Raw genomic sequence first — 21,306 nt, 5'->3', positions numbered from 1 at the left:
TTTGTAGAAAGATTGCTTAGCAAATATACAGGTAACAAACATTTTTATTTAAACGACTCTAACATAATTCTTGGATATGCTCTAAAACCGGTTCAGGCCATCGTTGTTGCTAAATTGCTTAGGCTGATCTGGAATATTCGATGCAAAAAGGTGTTTAATAGTTATTTCAGACCAGCAGAAATCGACATCATCTCACAGTTAAAGTTATCTTTGAAATATTTTCTTCGAATGGAAAAGAACAGGTTAAAACCAGAATCATTCGAAAATTGCTATACTAGGAACAATGCTTTGTGTTTCACCACTAAGGACGAAGTCAGTTTTAATTACTAATTGCCTGTTTTACCAAGGGCCAAGTTATTTCCTTTGTCCCATATGTATCAGGTTTTTCTAGTTTTTGTTTTTGTTGTTGTCAGTATTGTTTTTTCCCGAACCACGTGATTCCAGAGTCACGCTTAACTGTAGATATTTGTATATATAATAGAGGTATTCATTTAACTATTTAATTATTTTGTTTATTGTTATTATTTTTGTTATTTTCTGAGTTCTGAGCTTCTGTTACTTACTGTGCCTGTTATATATTAGAAGTATTTACTGGAGTGTCTTTTGATAGTGTGTTTATTTGATGTATGCCTTTGCTGATGAATGTTGAATAAACGGAGAAATATAACTCCACATCAAGAGAAAAATAAAATAAAAATAATAATAATAGTTAAATAAAATAAGTAAAACGCTCAAGAACAATCCAAGAAGTATTGCTAAGAAAGAAACAATTTAAAGCCGAGTTATGATTTACATAATATGACAATGCGTCTGCGTATTATACATTCAAACATGTCTTAAAGCATATGAAATAAAGTTGTTCATGCAAGTATGTCATATCCACTATTATAAATTTTAAATCACCCCGAAAATATGTTCATCTTCCCCTTTTGTTTTGCGAAACTCCCCGTAAGCATACCGCCCTCAATTGTCTTGTTTGTGTTTAACACAATCACTCAACTCAATCTTTAAAGTTGTTTAGCTGTGATTGTGCACGGCATTTACATGCAATTGAATTCTTTAAAGTCACCTGGAAATATATATATTTTTTTCTTTCAAACATAAGAGTATATGCTTATGAACAATAACAACATTTGTTTTAGTAATTGTTTGTCCCGATTTATATGTAAAAAAAAAAAAAATGTTTTATGGGGGCTGACTCCGCCTACCCCTTTTGTGACGTCAATCGAGGCAGACTTTGCCTGCCATGCGTAGAGTAAACACACTTGCAAAGTGCATGTACGGTCCAGGTCGTGAGTTTGTACGTTTCAATGAGTGGTTTTTTTTGCATTCAGCAGCAATACACCTGGTCGGCATTGCCGAAAAAATGCAAAAAAAATAAATAAAATTGAAACGTACAAACTCACGACTTGAACCGTTCATGTACTTTGCAAGTGTGTTTACTCTACGCATTGCAGGCAAAGTCTGCCTCGATTGACGTCACGAACAGCGCCCTCTCTGATCGGAACCTACTCTTAAATTTGTAAATAACATAACTTTTTTAAACCTTAGTTAACCGTTTATTCACATTCCACTCATCAAAACACATATATTAGTGACAAAAGCTTTATTTTGAAAAAATACCACTTCCAGGTGACTTTAATCTTATGTGTTCGTAATTAAACGAGAGTACATTCAAAATTCGAAATTATGCCTAGGTCATAATGTCATCATCGTAGTCTAACCTTATGTGATTTTGCTCAAATCATTTGAATCATTTTTTGTGTGTACTATCACTAAGAACCGCCAAGCAACAATCGTCTACGAATAAACAATCATTTCATTGTGATTTTGTTGGACTGTCATTTTAGATTGACTAAAGATTCCTCCGTTGGTTGTATACACACGCGGTTCTATTCCCCCTGGAAACTTGAATAATTGCAGCGCTGTGACGACAATAAGTCTATGAGTATAACACAGTTGTGACCTTAGTTTTCAGTATTGAGACAAATTACTTTTCTATGAAAATTGTTCACACTGCTGATACTTGACATTTCAGCTTATCAATGCATACCATAGACTGGCATACACTGTTTTGCCTTGGCACAACCATTTCGGTTTTTCGGTAGGGGAAATGGACTGACTCCTCATGATTCAGAACAATTCCTTGGTAATTATTTGTGTAATGGTCAACATAGAAAGATGTCATGGTTATTATAGCAATTAAGCACATGACTTTAACTTATAGTAACTAACCAATCTTGAATATGCAAATGTGTATACTTTTCAATCAATACACTTAATTATATAAAAAAACTTGCTATATGCATAGACAATACTTGATAAGGATATGAGCAATTTACGCAGCCAAACCGATACTTTAATGCATGCAATGTGATCCCGTTTAACGGTGTACGTTCTCATAGATAGTTGACGATGAAGCTTCATCCAGATACGACTTGACCACTTGATAGCACAGCTGGTACTGAGCCTAAAATAAAGAACCACAGAAAAACAAAATAACTAACTTAACATGAAAATGCATTTCAACAACAAATTTTGACGGTTAGATTATTCTCACGCCTTCCAGTAATTTCAAGGCAAACATTATTTTTTAGTATAAACAGAATGTGGTGAACAATGTTTGTTGTTGGCAATCCGTCTGGCTCTTTAGCCAGTACCACTCTTGACCCAGTTCAATTAAAAAAGACAACTTAAAGCCATTATACATTTTCGGTAAACAGTATTGTCCAAGTCCCACACTTTGTGTATCACAACTTGTATATAAAATAACAAACCTGTCAAAATTTAGGCTCAATCGGTTATCGGAGTCGGGAGAAAAAAAACGGGGAAACCCACCCTTGTTTCCGCGCGTTACGCCGTGTCATGACATGTGTTTACTATAAATCCGTAATTCTCGCTAGCGAGAATTGATATTGTTTTAATGTTTTCTCAAAAAGTAAAGCATTTCATGGAACAATATTTTAAGAGAAGTCTTTCACCATTACCTTCTGCAAACCCTGTAAATTATTTGTAAATCTGTGAACTTTTTTGTTGTCTGTACCGAAAGTGTATAATGTCTTTTGTGCAGTTATTTTACAAATTTTACTTCTTTGCAACAGCAACCTCTTTTTGTTTTCTCAAAAAAATACAGTCGAACAAAATTTGAGAGTTACTGATTTTCTTCAGCTATGTCAAATGCTGTTGTTGTACTGTTTTATGCAGGACCGTAATATTTTGAATATTCTTACCAATGTCTTGACCATTCCAGCTCGAGTTGAGCGGAGTTTCTTAACTGCCTGGAAGACGTCAATGACCCCATCCTGCTCTAGTCGATCTAAGAGGGTGACCAGGGTGCAGAATGTCCCACTGCAACCCTCTCCGTCACTGATAAAGAGAATAATATAGTAACAATTAATCGAACAACTCTAGAACAAGTGTTTGGTTACTCGGCAACTGACAATACCTTGTTAAAACATGATTTAAGATTGAACTAAGACAAATACGGAATTAGAACCAACGACCTCAGGTTTAAGTAACTGAGCTATCTTGCCATATAGATGGGGTTTTACCTGTTGTAAATTACTTTGTTCTGTGTGACATTCAGAAGCCTGAGACCCTTAGCTGCTGTAGCCAGGGGTCACACCCAAATTGACGATACAATTTTAGTACATTTTCATTTTTTGAACATGTATTAAACAAAATATTTACTTATTAAAATTACTCATTCCGTTTCCCTTTGGGTTTATACGTGATTTTTGTTGCTACCCAAAAGGTATTTTGGTTTTATCGTTCACATTTGCCACCAGTCAAACACTTTAAACCAATCTGGTGTTAAAGACAACAGACACTATTGGTAACTGTCAAAGACCAGTCTTCTCACCTGCTGTATCTCAACATATGTATATAGTAACAACAACCTGTGAAAATTGGAGCTAAATTGGTCGTGGAAGTTGCTAGACAACTATGAAAGAAAAAACACCCTTGTCACACGAAGTTGTGTGCTTTCAGATGCTTGATTTCGAGACCTCAAAATCTTATTCTGAGGTCTCGAAATCAAATTCGTGGAAAACTACTTCTTTTTCGGTAACTATCTCACTGCAGAGAGAGCCATTTCTCACAATGTTTTTTGATCCTACCAACCTCTCCCCATTACTCGTTACCAAGTAAGGTTTCATGCTAATAACTGTTTTTAGTAACTATAGCTACCAATAGTTTCCACTGCCTTTAAGCGAGACTTACATGCAGTGGACTGTGAGTGGTCCATCAGGATGCTCCTCCGTCCACGTGTTGACAGCCTCAATCAATTTAAGGAGACTAGACGGCGAGCTTGGGAGGTCCTTCTTTTGGGGCCACTGCAGGAACTGGATATGGCATACAGTCTGCACCTCTTTCTGCTAATTAATGTTTTCAATTAGAATGAAACAAATTAATTACACGAGGACTTTTGTGCAAGATTAGGTCAAAACAAATGTAGGCCTACTTACAATTTAAGTTTTATTTTATGTTTTTACACAAATAGGAGAAATATTTTTTCCAACATAACTATTTCTCATAAGTGTATATAAATTTTTCCAGCCAAATGGGGGGTTTTCATTTTAAATAGTTTGAGTAAGAGTGGCTTCTTATAACATAGCGTGCACATCTGTCACTGGGTTTACATTTTTAAGTCATACAGTATTTTCATGCAATGATGGAACTGGATTGTGATACGTATTCCTTTCTCTCGAAACGTCGAGTTAAGCTAATGATTCTTTTCAGAACCACCCCAACTCATTTAGAGATAGTCCTTACATGGTGTTACCGCAAACTCTGCTATATTTTATTTCCACTATGCAAAGTTTCAAATCCTACGTATTCCTTTTACATAGCACAATGTAATGGTTAACAATGGCGCATTATGCTGCCAATCATTTCGATAACCGTTTCTTTGTGTGTGGTAAAAATAAAATAAATGAATGAATAAATGAAAGTGCACTGGGTTCTTTTACGTGCGTTCACACAGCACACGGAAATAGTATAAACAGAGGTTTACAAAAAATAGACAAACAACAGTAACATAGCTACAATTGTTTGTTGCAACAAATACTGACATTTCTTAGTGGGTACGTGATGCCGAATTGTCGCACGACCATGTCCTCGTCACGTTGATCCACACTCAGTAACTTGACAGTCAGTGGTCCGAAGCTCAAGCTGCCCTCGTCCGGCCAGTACTGTGGGATGGTCTGCTGGTGAGTGGGGCAAATAAAAACAATAGTTGAGTCATTTCTGTTTACTTATTTCATAAGTAAAAAACGACTTTTATAATACAATAATAACTTCAACCTGGTATTAAATTCTAGCCCACATTATCTTAAAGGAACATTACATAATTGGTTTTGCTAACAAATCAGTTGCTGGCAGTGTAAGCACTCTATGTAATCCACCATATACATAAACTGAAAAACCTGTAGAAGTTTAAGATCGATCGGCCATCTGGGTCACGAGAAAATAGTAAAAAACGATTACAAATTTTGCATTGCATCGATGCCAAAATAAAAATGAATAAAACGCTCACTGAGCGATAAACTTCAAACGCGAAGTTAGATTATTTATTTATCATCAAATATTACATTTCATACAGATATATTTCAAGTGATGTTTTCTACTATCATCATCAATAAGTTTTGAGTAAATCTGTGATCTTCACGATTTTTTTTTATACAAATTCTGTAACGTTTCTTTTAGTGTAAGTATACGCATAGATTTTCGGAATAATAATGCAATAATAAACTTCAAAGTCAACTTAAATTACGCTTATTTATTTTATTGCATTATGTGGCAAAGCTATTCAAAGATAACATTTGTTCCAGTTTGTTTCCAGAACGAGGTTATTGTGTTGAAAAAGAAATAATAGTAAGTTATGTGTCATCTTGTCAACGGAGTGATATTAGTTTATGAAGTACTACTGTTTGAAATAAATTAAATTTAAAGAATACATTTATAAGAAAACTTTATGTTTGTTCACACACTGGGTCATTGTCCAGGGAGTTGAGCATAATAATGCAGGAAGATTTATAGTCAAACACAAGGCGCCAGATATCACCCATCGTGCTGGGTAGAGGAGCTTGTGTGGCCAGGTAGGAGTGCTTGCCTCTGGAACCCTGGATAGCCAAAGTAAAATCAAACATTCGAATAATATTTAATAATAAATAATAATAATAAATCTTATAAAGCGCTGGTATCTAGAAAAAAACCTATTCATATGACCAATGGAAAAAATAATGGTAGTCTTTACTGAAGGAGTAAGTTTTGAGGTTGGATTTGAATTAAGATATTTCCGGTTGTGATCTAAGGGTGAGAGGCAAGCCGTTCCACAGGCGGGGGGCTGCAACTGAGAAACTTCTATCCCCATATAAGCTTTCAACCTGGAAGGTGGAACGGCAAGCAAGTTGGCATCACTGGACCTTATAAAATATCGTCTTAGAACTCAGCAAAGTACAATCTGATCATATAAGTTAAAACAAATCGAACTGCTCCAGTCGGTTGGCTGGATACCATCGATGTAATTTGCACGGTTCTTAACTCTCAGAACGAAGCAATGGTGTAAAATTACACTTTTGGTTTAAGACAATCAGTCATTGAGTTGCTCCAGCCAGTTTGCCAGACATCGTCGATGTCATGAGCCTTTTGGTTTTAACTTACCTCTAAGAACGTAGCATTGATGTAGTTAGTACTACCTTCGTCACCCGTTGTCATCAGGTATGGTCTGGTGCTGTCCCCTAGCAAGGTATCAGACTTTTCGTTAGCTTATATTGCATCTTAATGATGGGTTGATTTGACCGACATTTGAAAAAGTTGTTGCGTAGATGGGGAAACAATTAGCAGAACAGGGTTCACAAAATGTAGCTTTTCCTTTGTAACTTTTTTTCTCACTTTCTATTACCCAGCTTTATAATTTTCAAAGAAAATGTGATACGGACATCAAAGTTCAGAAGTTGTTTGATTAGCTACTTTCCTGCTTACCTGTTGTTACTTTGTCAAGAAGTCGGGGCATAATGTTTCGCGACTGGCCATGGATATGAATTATAGTCTAATCACAAGTTGTTTTACTTCTCGATGATGATTCTGAACAATTTGATTTACAAAATGCGAGGTTGGAGTGTTTACCTCGTCTGCCTCGGATACCAATGTTAAATTGTATACTATTTTAGGTGAACACGGTGACTGTGTTGTGTGAAGCTTCACCTTTGAATCCAGATATAAACTACAATAATGTTAAAGGCAGTGGACACTATTGGTAATTGTCAAAGACTAGCCTTCACAATTGATGGTGTATCTCAACATATGCATAAAATAACAAACCTGTGAAAATTTGAGCTCAATCGGTCATCGATCTTGCGTGATAATGATGACATAAAAAAACACCCTTGTCACACGAAGGTGTGTGCGTTTAGATGGTTGATTTCGAGACCTCAAGTTCTAAATCGGAGGTCTCGAAATCAAATTCGATGAAAATTACTTCTTTCTCGAAAACTATGGCACTTCAGAGGTTTTATACCATCAACCTCTCCCCATTACTCGTCACCAAGAAAGGATTTATGCTAATAATTATTTTGAGTAATTACCAATAGTGGCCACTTCCTTTAAAACTAAAATTTGTCTTTTTTTAGACGGCTCGTGTTTCTTGGTTCACTATACTAACAGAAAAACAAATTATTATATAGAAAAGTTATACTTGGAATGCAATCCTCAAATCTGTTCTTGTCTGCGTTGTCAGGCTGCCTCCCTCCGTAGCACTGGTCGTCACTCATTGATGCAGTGAAAGTATCTAACATCTGTTAAAATAAAAGTAGTACCACAGTTGGACATAAAATACTAATCATTACAACGACAAACAAGTGCGAATGGGAAGCAAAAAGCATAAAACTAGAGTTTGTCTTTAATTATCAACTACGTTATGAAGACGTAACAAAAATGTGACCAAACAATTTTCACATGGGCATTGTAAAGACTAGGGTCCTCTCCAAGGGACTTTGAGTATGCAAATGATATTTGAAGATATAAGTATTGGAACCAAAGAAAACAACAATATCACTCCACAGAGATGTGCAGAATACATTGTGTTTATTAGCTGTTCCGACCGTCCGTCGGAACAGGTTTTGTTTTCGTCGAGATTTTTGTTATTTTTACTAGCTGTTCCGACCGTCCGTCGGAACAGGTATTGTTTTCGTCGAGATTTTTATTAATTGTATTATTATTATTATTATTATTATTATTATTATTATTATTATTATTATTATTCTTTGTTTCTCCCTAAATCCCATAGCGTTTGTACACGTTTTTGCGGCAGCCTAATCTCCTAAACCATAATACGAAAGAGTGAGTTTATTATACCAAATTGAAGCTTAGAACATAAGCTTAATTCTTATCGTAAAAAAATGTAAAATTGTTAACTAATAAGCCTTAATTAAGCTTGTGAATATTTAATTAGCAAACCAAGTTAACACCATATCTCAAAAAGTAGACCGCCAATCCTGAAACTTTTTTCAACTATACACTAGTCAGGTCCTGTTAATGTGATTTCCGACATAAAAATCTGGACGACGTCACCATGACGTCATGTATTGCACGTTTTGTGTCTGTGCACAAACACAATGGCTCTTGAATTGTAAACAAACCCAGCTTTCGGAAACATAATTTATTCGATTAAAATTAAATTACATGTTGTACACTTCCCAAAACTGCTTTAGATTAAGATATATTTTATTGATGGTCATTTTAAAAGCATCAGAACTTATAGAAACAGTGTAACTATTTTTAAAAACCTGTTTTTCCGGGGAAGATTTTTCAAAGATCATGGGTACGGCGTAAAACTTGATTTGAATAGTCAAAATTGTAAATTGTTGACTTGACCAAGTCCTTATCCCATTTTCGACCGGTGTTATTGCGTTTTTTTTGTTCAATATACAAAGATTTCTTACGGTCACCGACTAGCACAAGTCTAAACTTGTTCCCAAAATTTGACAAGCCTGAGCATGGTGCGTCGTGGACCGGGTTCATTTCAGGCGACGAGCGTGGACGACGAAAATAGACCGCGCGGGATTTGGATTTATTTACGGGTAAAGTCACCTTGTTCGCGCCGGGGACCATTTGCCTAAACTAATTCCAATATTTCGCGTTACGTTCGGAAATTAGACCATGACAAACAAAAACTCTTTGACAGGAATACAAAAGCAGAGATTTTATTATGGTGATGTTTCTCTGGTGGTTGAGTGGCTCAGTTTTATAGAGCTGCTTATAATAAACAGGGAAAACACTTTGCTTTACAAAAATTGCAGAAATTGAGCAGAACATCTGGATTCACAACTTGAACATGAGGCATGGTTAAGCTGCTTTTGTGTTAAAAAAGCTATTATGTAGTTTGGTCCTGGGCCAATGGCTTTTGAAGGAAAAAATCGCAGCGCTTACGTAATCAGGGAACTGTGTGTTAAGCGTGTTTTACAGCTTAGCGGGGAATGTGTTCTTCACGTCACAATTCGCATACAAAAATTTGCTACAGTTGACTAATTGTGCCCAACTCGATCCTGCGAAACTTTCACTGCGAAAACAGTGACTTAAAAATTTGATTTGCATTCGCAGGAAAAACCGTGCTTTACTTGAGACAAAAGTAGGCAGGGGCGACTAGTGTGCTTAGTGTTAAAGTCGCAACTACAAATTATTGTTTGAGTCGCGACTACTAATTTTCTCTACTCCCGTTATAATCGTGTCCACACATCGACTACAAAATTTGTCCCGACTACCTGTTTGGTGAACCAGTTGTGTTGCTCAAATTAATATTGCCCTTGCGGCATAGCTGCACAAATCTTTAGAATCTGTACTTTATCTCGGCAAGTGTCATAGTTAGGTTTGAAGTGCGACTAGTCGAGTAGTAAATTTCACTAGTCACACCCATTCGCACCATAATTAAAAATTTGTCCCGACTACCTGTTTGGTGAACTAGTTCTGTTGCTTACTACTATTCGCAACATAATTTATACTGCCCATATTGCCCTTGCGGCATAGCGGCACAAATCTTGAGAATCCGTACTATATCACGACAAGTGTTGTAGTCAGGTTTGAGGTGCGACTAGTCGAGTAGTAAAATTCACTAGTCACACCCATTCGCAACATAATTAATATTGCCTTTGCGGCACATAGCGGCACAAAGCTTGACAATCCGTATTTTATCTCGACAAGTGTCGTAGTCAGGTTTGAGGTGTGACTAGTCGAGTAGTAAAATTCACTAGTCACACCCATTCGCAACATAATTAAAATTGCCTTTGCGGCACATAGCGGCACAAATCTTGACAATCCGTATTTTATCTCGACAAGTGTCGTAGTCAGGTTTGAGGTGCGACTAGTCGAGTAGTAAAATTCACTAGTCACACCCATTCGCAACATAATTAATATTGCCTTTGCGGCACATAGCGGCACAAATATTGACAATCCGTATTTTATCTCGACAAGTGTCGTAGTCAGGGTTGAGGTGCGACTAGTCGAGTAGTAAAATTTACTAGTCACACCCATTCGCAACAGAATTAATATTGCCTTTGCGGCACATAGCGGCACAAATCTTGACAATCCGTATTTTTTCTCGACAAGTGTCGTAGTCAGGTTTGAGGTGCGACTAGTCGAGTAGTAAAATTCACTAGTCACACCCATTCGCAACATAATTAATATTGCCTTTGCGGCACATAGCGGCACAAATGTTGACAATCCGTATTTTATCTCGACAAGTGTCGTAGTCAGGTTTGAGGTGCGACTAGTCGAGTAGTAAATTTACTAGTCACACCCATTCGCAACATAATTAATATTGCCTTTGCGGCACATAGCGGCACAAATCTTGAGAATCTGTATTTTATCTCGACAAGTGTCGTAGTTAGGTTTGAGGTGCGACTAGTCGAGTCATGATGGGAATTTGCTTAATGAAAAAGATTCAGTGCTCTGCAGAAGAATTGAATTCTGCGCTTACGTCAAGCGAAATAGACTGCTTATAGCAGGGATCTTTTTTGTTTGTGTGCTTTTCTAAGCTCGCATATTTCACAGCTTAGCAGGGATATTTTTGCTTGTGCGCGGGGAAACTTATCATATGTAATCGTTGCTTTGAACTAATTGCACAGATATTTCAGCGCCTGCACAGTAATAGAATGGATGGTTGTATAATAAATGGGCAGAGTTTGGTTGAAGCAGACAGAGCCATAAAACTGGGCCGTGTTCTATAGGGGAAATTATAACTTGACATTTTATGACAGTGTTGGGCTCTGCGACATACACATACAAATACAGAGTCAGATAGAGACATTACCGTGCAGAAATCGTGCAATTGAAATGTCTCATAACAGCGCCTCCTATCGGCAGGAGTAGGAAAATAAAGGAGTATCCTACAAATTAATTATGTGTTTTTAAACACGTCAAATAATATCAAATGGAAGCTTTAGGATGTTTAGCTTAAATCCTATCATTAAACATATTAAAATTCTTTATTAATTAACCACCAGTGACCCTCATTTGCATGTTAATTAGGAAATCTTTGCAGCATCATATCTCAAGAACTTCACGGCCGACATTTCAACTGTTTGTTCTTAAAGACTGCTTGGGGGTTGGAGATTAATTTGAAAAAACTGTGACCTCAAGTTGACCTCTACTTCCGCGTCAACCGGAAGTGTCACCATATCTCAAGAACTATACAGCAGATTTTCAAAATATTTTCAGTTTTAAACTCCTTAGGCATAAAATATTAACTTTAAAAAACCGTGACCTCAAGTTGACCCCTACTTCCTGGTCAACCGGAAGTGGGACCATATCTCAAGAATTATTCAACAGATTATCAATTTTTGTTCAGTTATAGACTCCTTGGGCATTCACGATTAGTTTGGAACAACTTTGACCCCATGTTGACCTTTATATCCGGGTCAACCGGAAGTGAGCCCATATCTAAAAAAGTAAAAAGCTAATGTTCAAACTTCAGTTATAGACTCTAAGGCAATAAATAATAGCTTTGGAAAACTGTGACCCCAAGATGATACCAACTTCTGGGTCAACCGGAAGTGGGACTATATATCAAGATCTACACAACCGATTTTATAGAATCCTTGGCATTGCAGATTAATCTTTGGTAGCTGTAGGCCCATGTTGACCTTTAGTAACGTGTCAACCGGGAAGTAAGACTTTATAACAAGAGCTACACAACTTTTTTGAAACCTCTTTTCAGTTATATATTCCTTGGGCAATGAAGCACATAATCCAAGCAAAACAACACGGAACAGCTTCGTGTTTGTTCACAAACACTTAATGTCTAGTTATTATTATTATTCTTTGTTTCTCCTAAAAACCCATAGCGTTTGTACACGTTTTTGTGGCAGCCTAATCTCCTAAACCATAATACGAAAGAGTGAGTTTATTATACCAAATTGAAGTTTAGAACATAAGCTTAATTCTTATCGTAAAAAAATGCTAAAATTGTTAATTAATAAGCCTTAATTAAGCTTATGAATATTTAATTAGCAAACCTAGTTAACACCATATCTCAAAATATAGACCGCCGATCCTGAAACTTTTTTCAGCTATACACTAGTCAGGTCCTGTTCAGGTGATTTCTGACATAACATTTCGGAGGACGTCACCATGACGTCATTTAATGCACGTTTTGTGTCTGTGCACAAAAGCAATGGCTCTTCAAATCTATACTTTGAACTGGTCAAAAACACAATAACTTCAAAATTATTTATCTGTTAGTTTCCTAAATATCATATTTTGTGTAGAAAAATACACTGATTCTAATAAGATTTGTTTCAGTCCATAAAAGCAATCAATGTTCGTTTATTAACTAATTAATCAATTAGAATCTTGGCATCATGGGTACAACGTAGTACTTCATAAATTGGGTGCAGTCACTTTCTTTGCAATGTTTGAACTTCTCTATGGCTCTTGCAACACACTGTGGACCTATATGGGTTGAGGACTCTGGGGAGAATCTAACAAGATGATGTCGTGATGTTGGCATCTTTTATTTGTTTTTAGAAAAAAAGTCAACTAGTAACTAATTAACCACATGACCCTCATTTGCATATTAAATTAGAAAATCTTTGAAACACCATATCTTAAGAAGTATACGGCCGATTTTAAAACAGTTTGTGGCTAAAGACTCTGTGTAGATTGGAGATTAATTTTGAAAAACCGTGACCTCAAGTTGACCCCTACTTCCGGGTCGACCGGAAGTGGGGCCATATCTCAAGAACTATACAACAGATTTTACAACTTTTTTTCAGTTATAAACTCCTTAGGCAAAAAATATTACTTTTGACAAACCGTGACCTCAAGTTGACCTCTACTTCCGGGTCAACCGGAAGTGAGACCATATCTTAAGAAATATACAAACGATTTTCAAACTTTTTTCAGTTATAGACTCCTTGGGCATTCAAGATTAGTTTGAAACACATTTGACCCCATGTTGACCTTTACTTCCGGGTCGACCGGAAGTGGGCCCATATCTCAAGAAGTATAAAGCCAATGTTCAAACTTCAGTTATAGACTCTAAGGCAATACTTATTAACTTTGGAAAACTGTGACCCTATGTTGACCTCTACTTCTGGGTCAACCGGAAGTGGGACTATATATCAAGATCTTCACAACCGGTTTTTTAACTTTTTCAATTATAGACTTCTTAGCATTGCAGATTAGTCTTTGGTAGCTGTGGGCCCATTTTCACCTTTACTTGCTGGTCAACCGGGAAGTGTGACGTAATATCAAGAGTTACACAACTTTTTTGAAACTTTTTTTTCAGTTATAGATTCCTTGGGCAATGAAGCACATAATCCAAGCAAAACGTCACGGAACAGCTTCGTGTTTGTTCACAAACACTTAATGTCTGGTTTCGGATGTAATACTTAATGCATACGTTGAAACTTCTATTATACCTGGAATTGGTCTTCCATGCCGTTTGTTCCAGTTTTCTTATCACGCTTTTTCAGTTTGATAAGATCTTGTGGGAATCGATCCACTGAGATAGCGGTGTTCTCGGACAGACTGGACTCCAACAAAGCCTCGTAGATGAACTTGAACTGACCCTGTACAAATGAAAATTGTATAATTAAAATAACATAACTCATTCTTTTAAAGTTTAATGGAACTCTCTACTCTACTCCTAAGGGGTCACAAAACCAGGTCATGAAACCTGGTCTTTTAAGTGCAGCAATTGTATTACAAGTTGAACGAAATTTGTATAACGAACTGCAGCGGATTAGGATAAGAAGTCATTGCACCTCAATAAGAGTGTCAATCATATCTCATAGAGCAAGGATCAACCATTTGAGCACAGGGCGACTTGTATTTTGATTGCGGCAATTTCAAGTCGAAAGAATGTATAACAAACTGGACATGATTGAGATCAAACGTAATTGCACCAGTCAATGGGAGTGTCAATCATTTGTCATAAAGAAAGGATCAACAAGGTAATTACAGGGCGAGTTGTCGGTTGATTGCGGTAATTGTATTACAAGTGGGAAACATGTATACCAAACTGCTGAGGATTAAGAAAGTAAGTAACAGACTCCCAAAAGGAGTGTCAATCATTCTCACAGATAGGGCTTGACCACTTATGGGGCTATCATTAATCAAGAAAAGGATCAACAGATATTTGTTTCCTAATTGTCAGCTTGGGAAAGAAGTTCTGGTTCAGAATGAACATTGCCACTGACCGCATGACAGTTGCAGTTCAATTTAATAAAATGTTTGCTGCTTGATGTGCCAGTCAGTTAGATGTTCCATTCAAGGAAGTTGAAAGTGTATAACTTTAAAATAGCAATAATGTCAAAGCATTATTAAAAAGACCCTAAAAACTTCCATGTTGAGGTAACTTAGAAATTGTTAAAGTTTGTTCCCATACCACAGTTTGAACCATCAAGTAGCGCTTGTCCCTCATGTTCCGCACAAAGCTGAGTACATCGACCTGTCCTTCTGCCTGAGCCTGTTCCATCATGGCGTCCAATGCTATGTAGGTTCCAGTTCGGCCAACCCCAGCACTAAATAAGAAAGACAACACAAACAGTTTGCAGCAGTAGGTTTAACACTCAGAAGAGGCAAATAGTATACAAATATTGAGTGGCTTAGAGTGGAATGGGAGGAATATTATCGCAAGGTAAAATTTGGACTGTTCCATTTCACGAGGCGAAGCCGAGTGAAATGGAACAGTCCAAATTTTACCGAGCGATAATATTCTTTCCATTCCACGAATTAAAGCCATCCAATATTTGTTTTATCTACCTGACATGTTATAGATCCTTGTCATTTGATGTATTTTATGAAAAATCATAAAATACATTATGAAAAATCACACAAATTACTGACAACCTAAAAATCATATCAATGCATAAATTGGATCAAAACCTTTTGCACAGGTGCTCCTTTGTTTTAACAGTGGCGCGGCGGCGCTGTACTGCTCAAAAACATTGGGAACAAGGATGATCCTAACTGTTGAATGGGAAATGCTTTTTACCATGGGCGAATAGGTCTTTCTGATCGCCGGTGCGGATGGGAGTAATATAATAGTGAATGTCACGTGAAGTAAGTTCCACCAATCAAATGACAAGGATCTGTATGTCAGTTATAACATTTTCATTCACTTTGTTGATACGGCAGCAGGCACGAAACAATATACCTTTGTCACGGGAGGCCATCTTGGTTTCCTCAAATTCAAATCAATGTAACCAAACCGAGGCTGGATGAAGATATAGTCTGGTTCCTTTTTGTACAATGAATATTGACATCCATTACTGTTATTTAATAGAGAGAACATGACGAAGATGGTAGCATCATGATAAAGGTCTAATTATTTGAGCATACCTGCAGTGCACGACAGTAGGACCATGTTGGATCGTTTCTGAGGCGTGTACTCGTCCAATAAACTGTAAAAGTGACGATGACTCGGGTGGCTTCATATCAGGCCACGTGATGTAATGATACTGCAGAACCTCGCGGTACTCACCCTCGGGCTCGCTGCTCTGTAAAAAAAAAAGAAAAAAAGGAAGAGGTTACTTGTTATTCTAATGACTACAAGAAGCTTCAAACATCAAAGACACATAAAGCTTTTCAGTAAAACTGTCGTTAAACTCCTGTCTAAAAAAGGAGGAAAACAAATAAATTAAGGACAACTTTAACTCACAAACTGTTTTTTTTCATAGTGGCAAGAAACGGTTTAATGCTGATAAGGAGTTCTGCTGATAGGCACTTTTGGGGGTAAAACCACATTAAATTACCTTTGACAAGTGAAAAGTCCTCAAGATGAAGGTCGCATTTGCCTTCTCTTCAACAATTCGGACGAAAATGTCACCATACGTGAACGACTCGTCGTCTGGCCAGTATTTCTCGCATTTATCCTGCATTGTAGAAATGATAATAATATGATGAACAACACATACCGATGGATGTTTTACCGTAGAAAAGAATGAAATGGTGCATGTGTCTTTAAGATTATCAACTGTCTGTCACAAAGATTGACCATGAGCTGCGACTAAATGACAAAAATACTCACTTAGTAAAGCACTTACTTGTGACATCTCTTGTTATGGTTAGGTTAGGTCTTGTTATGGTTAGGTATTTTTGTTCTCAACTGCAACCAATTTTGTATTGGTGGGACTAAGCTATGTTATGAAAAACAGACAATTTTGTCACCTTTCCATTCTCCACGAGGTTTGTGAGCATGATGATCTTTCCAACACGTTCCTGCCATACCATGCGCCACATGTCGTTCACAGTCGTCTGATTGGGGCCTATAACAAAATGCAGTTGAAAATAAAAAATGAGCAGAGTCTAAGCTATATCACCGTTAATTTTGCATCTTTAACAGTAAAACCGCGTGTGCTGTGCTTACTAAGTATGAATGTATTAAGACGTTGTTCAATTACTTACGACCATTGTTGAAGTTTCAGATCCAACCGTTTCAGATAAGTGGAAGGCAATTCAAGATGGATGAGAACGGTACTCCCACATTAAAATCACTATCGGAACTTGTTTATGTTTTGTTCAGCTATCATTTCATTGTTGTGGTCATGTTTTTCTCCTTATAAATTTGCTACAATTTGACTGAAAAAAATTGACCTCGATTCTTCGATTTTGAAATTTCCCGCCCTGTACTGGTTCCCGGCTATAGAAACCAACACTGGAATCAAAGCGGATTTGTAAACCATCTATGGTCTTCCCAATACTCGTTGCTATCGGACATTTTCGCCGTTTTTTTTTTGTTTTTTTTTGGGGGGGGGTCGAAAAATGCAGCCTATAGTGTCCGATGTTATTCCGCATACAATGTATGTACGATCGATCCGATACACTATGTACAGAGCTTCGGTACGTGGTGTGACGTCACACACATAGTATGAACGGTTCGTGGGTCACCGGCTTTTGCCGAAACTGAGTTGTTCTGGGTCGGAGTACGCCGTTCGAATTTGTTTTTGTTTTTTGCATGAAGGACAAGGTTTTATTTAATACTACTAAAATATCAGTCCTTATTTTACATTTCTTGAACAAAATAGCAATATAGCCTTAATGAGTAATCCGTTCATACTCATCTTTTAGTGAACACGTATCAACCAACTCTGACTACTCTTGGTGATTCAGGTTTTCACAAATAAATGACCGGATGTGATGAAAAATGCGCATGCCAGATTTGCTTGGCTTTGTTCAATTATTATTTTTATTTTTTATTTTTACCGGAGGAAATTATTTATCAACACTTTAGACAACTCCTCATATTATACCAAACACGCTGAAAATCCAGCAACAACAAAATAAAACACAAAATGCAAAGTTAACCTTGAACCGATCATTTGAAAGAGTCCCATTTTTGGGTGGAAATTAACAGTGGAATAATTGGTGTTAGAGATGTATTTATTCAAAGTATAATAAAGCTTTAAATCCAGTTTCAATAATGCAAGGGAAAGTCCATTATGACTCATCTTTATTTTATAAATATGGAAACGACACAAACGAAGGATCAGTTTAAGACCACTCCACGATTTTTGTGTAATACCAAAAAGAATAGCTTCGTTGTCTAAACGAATGTTTATACTAAAGAGTACTCTTTATCCAGTCTCCAAATTGTGTCCAAAACAAAGTTGAAAACTTGCATCTGCAAAATAAATGAACCAGCTTCTCACTCTCCAACTGACAGAATGTACAAGGATCGTTATCCTTTTGACGGATTTTGGCTAAAAATGAATTGACACCAAGTTCCATTAATTTTTAACACAAAAGTTGGTGGGTCTGAATGGGCATTTTACAGTAATAAAAACGAAAAGGCACGATTTGATGAGTTGTATGGTTCTTTTATAAAAACAAAATAATATACAACAAATCGACAAATCGTACTTTGGAAATCAAATGTTGTGTACTCACCTTGGCATGCAATATACTTGGCATCGTACTTGTATCCCTGTCAAGAATTAAATAATATACATCAATTGAGTTCTAGTTTAGGAATATAAATTATCATAACTATTTGCCATGGAAACGTAAATAACTTAACACATACGTCAATGTAACATGCGTTGATGTAGTCCGAATGTGGATGTCCTTCGAGTGGCTCGAGCACAACACGTGAGTGGTCATCTGATAATAAAAATAAAACAGTGGCCATTATATAGTATATAATTAAGGTGTTGTAGGGCATTCGTGTCAATCAAACATTTTTACAAAGGTACCTATGCCGTTAGTTATTTGAAAATGCATTCATTTTTGTTGGTAACCTGTGACAGAAAACGTTGTAATCTGTGCCTAATGGTGAAGCAGATTTTTTTTTTACCGTCTCCCCGGTAGCATTTTAAAGAATACGTGGCCAAATGGGCACTCAAATGGAAATTTTCATATTGTTTAATCCACTATAAAAAGGCCACTGGCCTTTCTATTTACTGCAATTGATCAATACTTTTAGATCCTTTTAACATAATACGTGCATTATATTTTGCTTCGATTTGATTTTAATTGCTTGTTAGGATCTGTAACAACATTTATTTATGTTCAAACATAATAACTAATATATACTGCAATGAAAACTGATTGCGTATATTTTACATAACTTTGGGTGGGTTGAACAACGACCTAAAGATTGATTTGAACCAACGACCTCTGGATTAAATATTTGACTTACATGCAGAGATATTTTTGTATCTGTTCTTCTTCTTGTTCGCATCATCCAATGCGACCGTCTGGGGATGGTTGGGTGCAGGTGGGAGCGTCTTATAAAAACGAATAGTAACAGAACAAATTGTAATATTTTGAGGGAATGTATACGTATTTTTGTTCAACCTCGTTCTTTCAGAGCGCAATTCAAAGCATTAATTGTTTGGTACAAACAAATGGGTTCTTACATTCATTAATTTTATAAGAAGTTTGTAAGAGTCAAAATGTCTTAGTCACTTGTTGTTTTGATCCAATGTTAATCAACAAAGCAAATATATTTTCGAAGTGTGACGTCGTTTGGTGGTTTTGGATGATAACAAATTTGGCAGTCTTGGGACACAAAATTAAATACGATGGCTTTTAACATAAGGTTTGTATAGAGACCTGCGTAATTTCCCCACCTTCTAAAGGAATCTATCTAGTGGAAAGTTTGTTCGTAATAGAACTGAATTTCAACTTAGCGACCCCTTTTAAGAAGCAGAGACTGTTAGACACTGGTTAAGAATGTACCTCAAAATCTTGCTGAAATGCATTGATCTTTCCAGACTTTCTCGCTTTGATGAACCGTGCTAGATCAGTCATGCTCACTGCTCCCGCAGTTGATGAGCCAGATGCACCCTTAACAGCACTCTTTGACTTGGGTCTGGACCTAATATTCGGCTTCTGTTTGATAGCCGGCTTGGTTGATGTTGACGGACCGGCACCAGACTGATCCTTAGTGGGTGATTTCGGTGCATATGGGCCGGGGATACTGGCCGACTGTCTGGAGGAATGGTCGGTAGATGAACGGGAGACTTTGTCAGCGGATGCATCACAGCCACGGTTTGAAAGCTCAATGTCTGAAGAAGTAAAGTTACTCTTTGAGTTATTTTTATTTATTTTTTTTACTTAAGAGTAACAAATAACATAACATTTGTTTTCTTCTTCAGATTAAGTGGTTTGTATACGTGCCTATAAGTCAACAAAACCAAATTACGAACAATATTTGTTCGATCATTCTCATACTTTTCCGAGTTTTCTCTCTATACTCATCATAAAGCCTTTCGGTGGGAGTAATTATCTTTAAAGATAACTGTGGCAAAATTGTGTAGGCATATATGCCACCGAAACTTTGCCTCGACAAAAATCAACAATTAATCGGTATATTTGTGTTTACGTCATACCTTCATAGTCTGGTGGGTTGAGAGAAGCTGCATTCACACCATTATGTCCATCCACTGCCTTTCCTTCTTTCCACTTGCGTCTTCAAATGAAAACAAGTATACAACGAGTTAATTGAGCACATAATTTAAATAATACATTTGGCGGGACATCTAGGAGCTTATGAAATAGCAATGTGGAGAGTAGGCGGCCTACTCGTACACATAAAGAGGCCTGAATCTAAATTTGTAAAATACAAAGCTTAGTTGACGAAATCAAAATAATTAAAAGATTTAATGACTTACTTGAGACTCTCAAGAATGTTTATGCCAAACAAGTTGTTGTTTGATAACTTATATATTTTGTGAAATTAAATTATTTGCTACTATTTTATTTACTCTTCGAGAAAGACGCTGCTAGTATAGGGTCCAAAAGTCAGACAAATAGTTTAACTATTTGTTTTGCATTCATGCCTTAGGTCCTATTGTGGTAAACAGTTTACAAAAGCTTATTCCATCTTCTCAAAGGAAATTTTAATTACACGGAGTCTGCGCAAACCTCACTTTAACATATTTATCGTAGGCTTAAACAACTGATGACCTCACGATACAAGTAGCGAAGCTCCTTTAACAGCTGTCAAACTTATTCATAAGAATTTACATTAAGAGGCTGTTGCCTTTCCCCTTTGTGTAACTGTTATGGAATGTCAACTGTGAATAGTCACTTTATATATTACACGGAGAGCCAAATAACTTAATATATAATGGAATTTAGCATTTAGTTAACTTCTTTTGTGCACGCCCGGAATAGGCCTACACCATAATCATTTGTTGTACATTCCAACAGAGACACGTCTTAATCTGATATTGTGACTATAGTTGTTCTACTAAGGATTAGCACTTAGTAAAATGTCGTACAAAGGCTGGATGGGAACTAAATTGAAAGTTATACAACTCCTAAAGACAACAACATTCTAGCTAGAGGACGTCACATTTA

General features: G+C 36.7%; 1 protein-coding gene across 1 annotated transcript in view; it reads right to left on the bottom strand.

Moving 5' to 3' along the window:
- Nucleotides 1-1,503: 1,503 nt before the first annotated feature.
- LOC139946275 (receptor-type tyrosine-protein phosphatase F-like) overlaps nt 1,504-21,306 on the bottom strand; it is a 40,978-nt gene continuing 21,175 nt past the window's right edge. Inside the window, exons 29-45 of the mRNA XM_071943899.1 lie at nt 20,334-20,413; nt 19,681-20,009; nt 19,139-19,226; nt 18,524-18,600; nt 18,388-18,424; nt 16,669-16,766; nt 16,254-16,373; nt 15,841-15,998; nt 14,885-15,020; nt 13,917-14,066; nt 7,697-7,796; nt 6,664-6,740; nt 5,991-6,122; nt 5,073-5,204; nt 4,222-4,376; nt 3,231-3,366; nt 1,504-2,470 (exon numbers count right to left, since the gene is read on the bottom strand). Coding sequence (XP_071800000.1) covers nt 2,384-2,470; nt 3,231-3,366; nt 4,222-4,376; nt 5,073-5,204; nt 5,991-6,122; nt 6,664-6,740; nt 7,697-7,796; nt 13,917-14,066; nt 14,885-15,020; nt 15,841-15,998; nt 16,254-16,373; nt 16,669-16,766; nt 18,388-18,424; nt 18,524-18,600; nt 19,139-19,226; nt 19,681-20,009; nt 20,334-20,413 — 2,092 coding nt within the window. The 3' untranslated portion in view covers nt 1,504-2,383. The remainder of the gene's footprint in view (nt 2,471-3,230; nt 3,367-4,221; nt 4,377-5,072; nt 5,205-5,990; nt 6,123-6,663; nt 6,741-7,696; nt 7,797-13,916; nt 14,067-14,884; nt 15,021-15,840; nt 15,999-16,253; nt 16,374-16,668; nt 16,767-18,387; nt 18,425-18,523; nt 18,601-19,138; nt 19,227-19,680; nt 20,010-20,333; nt 20,414-21,306) is intronic.

The sequence above is a fragment of the Asterias amurensis genome, chromosome 13, assembly GCF_032118995.1.
Source record: "Asterias amurensis chromosome 13, ASM3211899v1".
Classification (NCBI taxonomy): Eukaryota; Metazoa; Echinodermata; class Asteroidea; order Forcipulatida; family Asteriidae; genus Asterias; species Asterias amurensis.
This window is presented reverse-complemented; position numbering and strand designations above follow the sequence as displayed.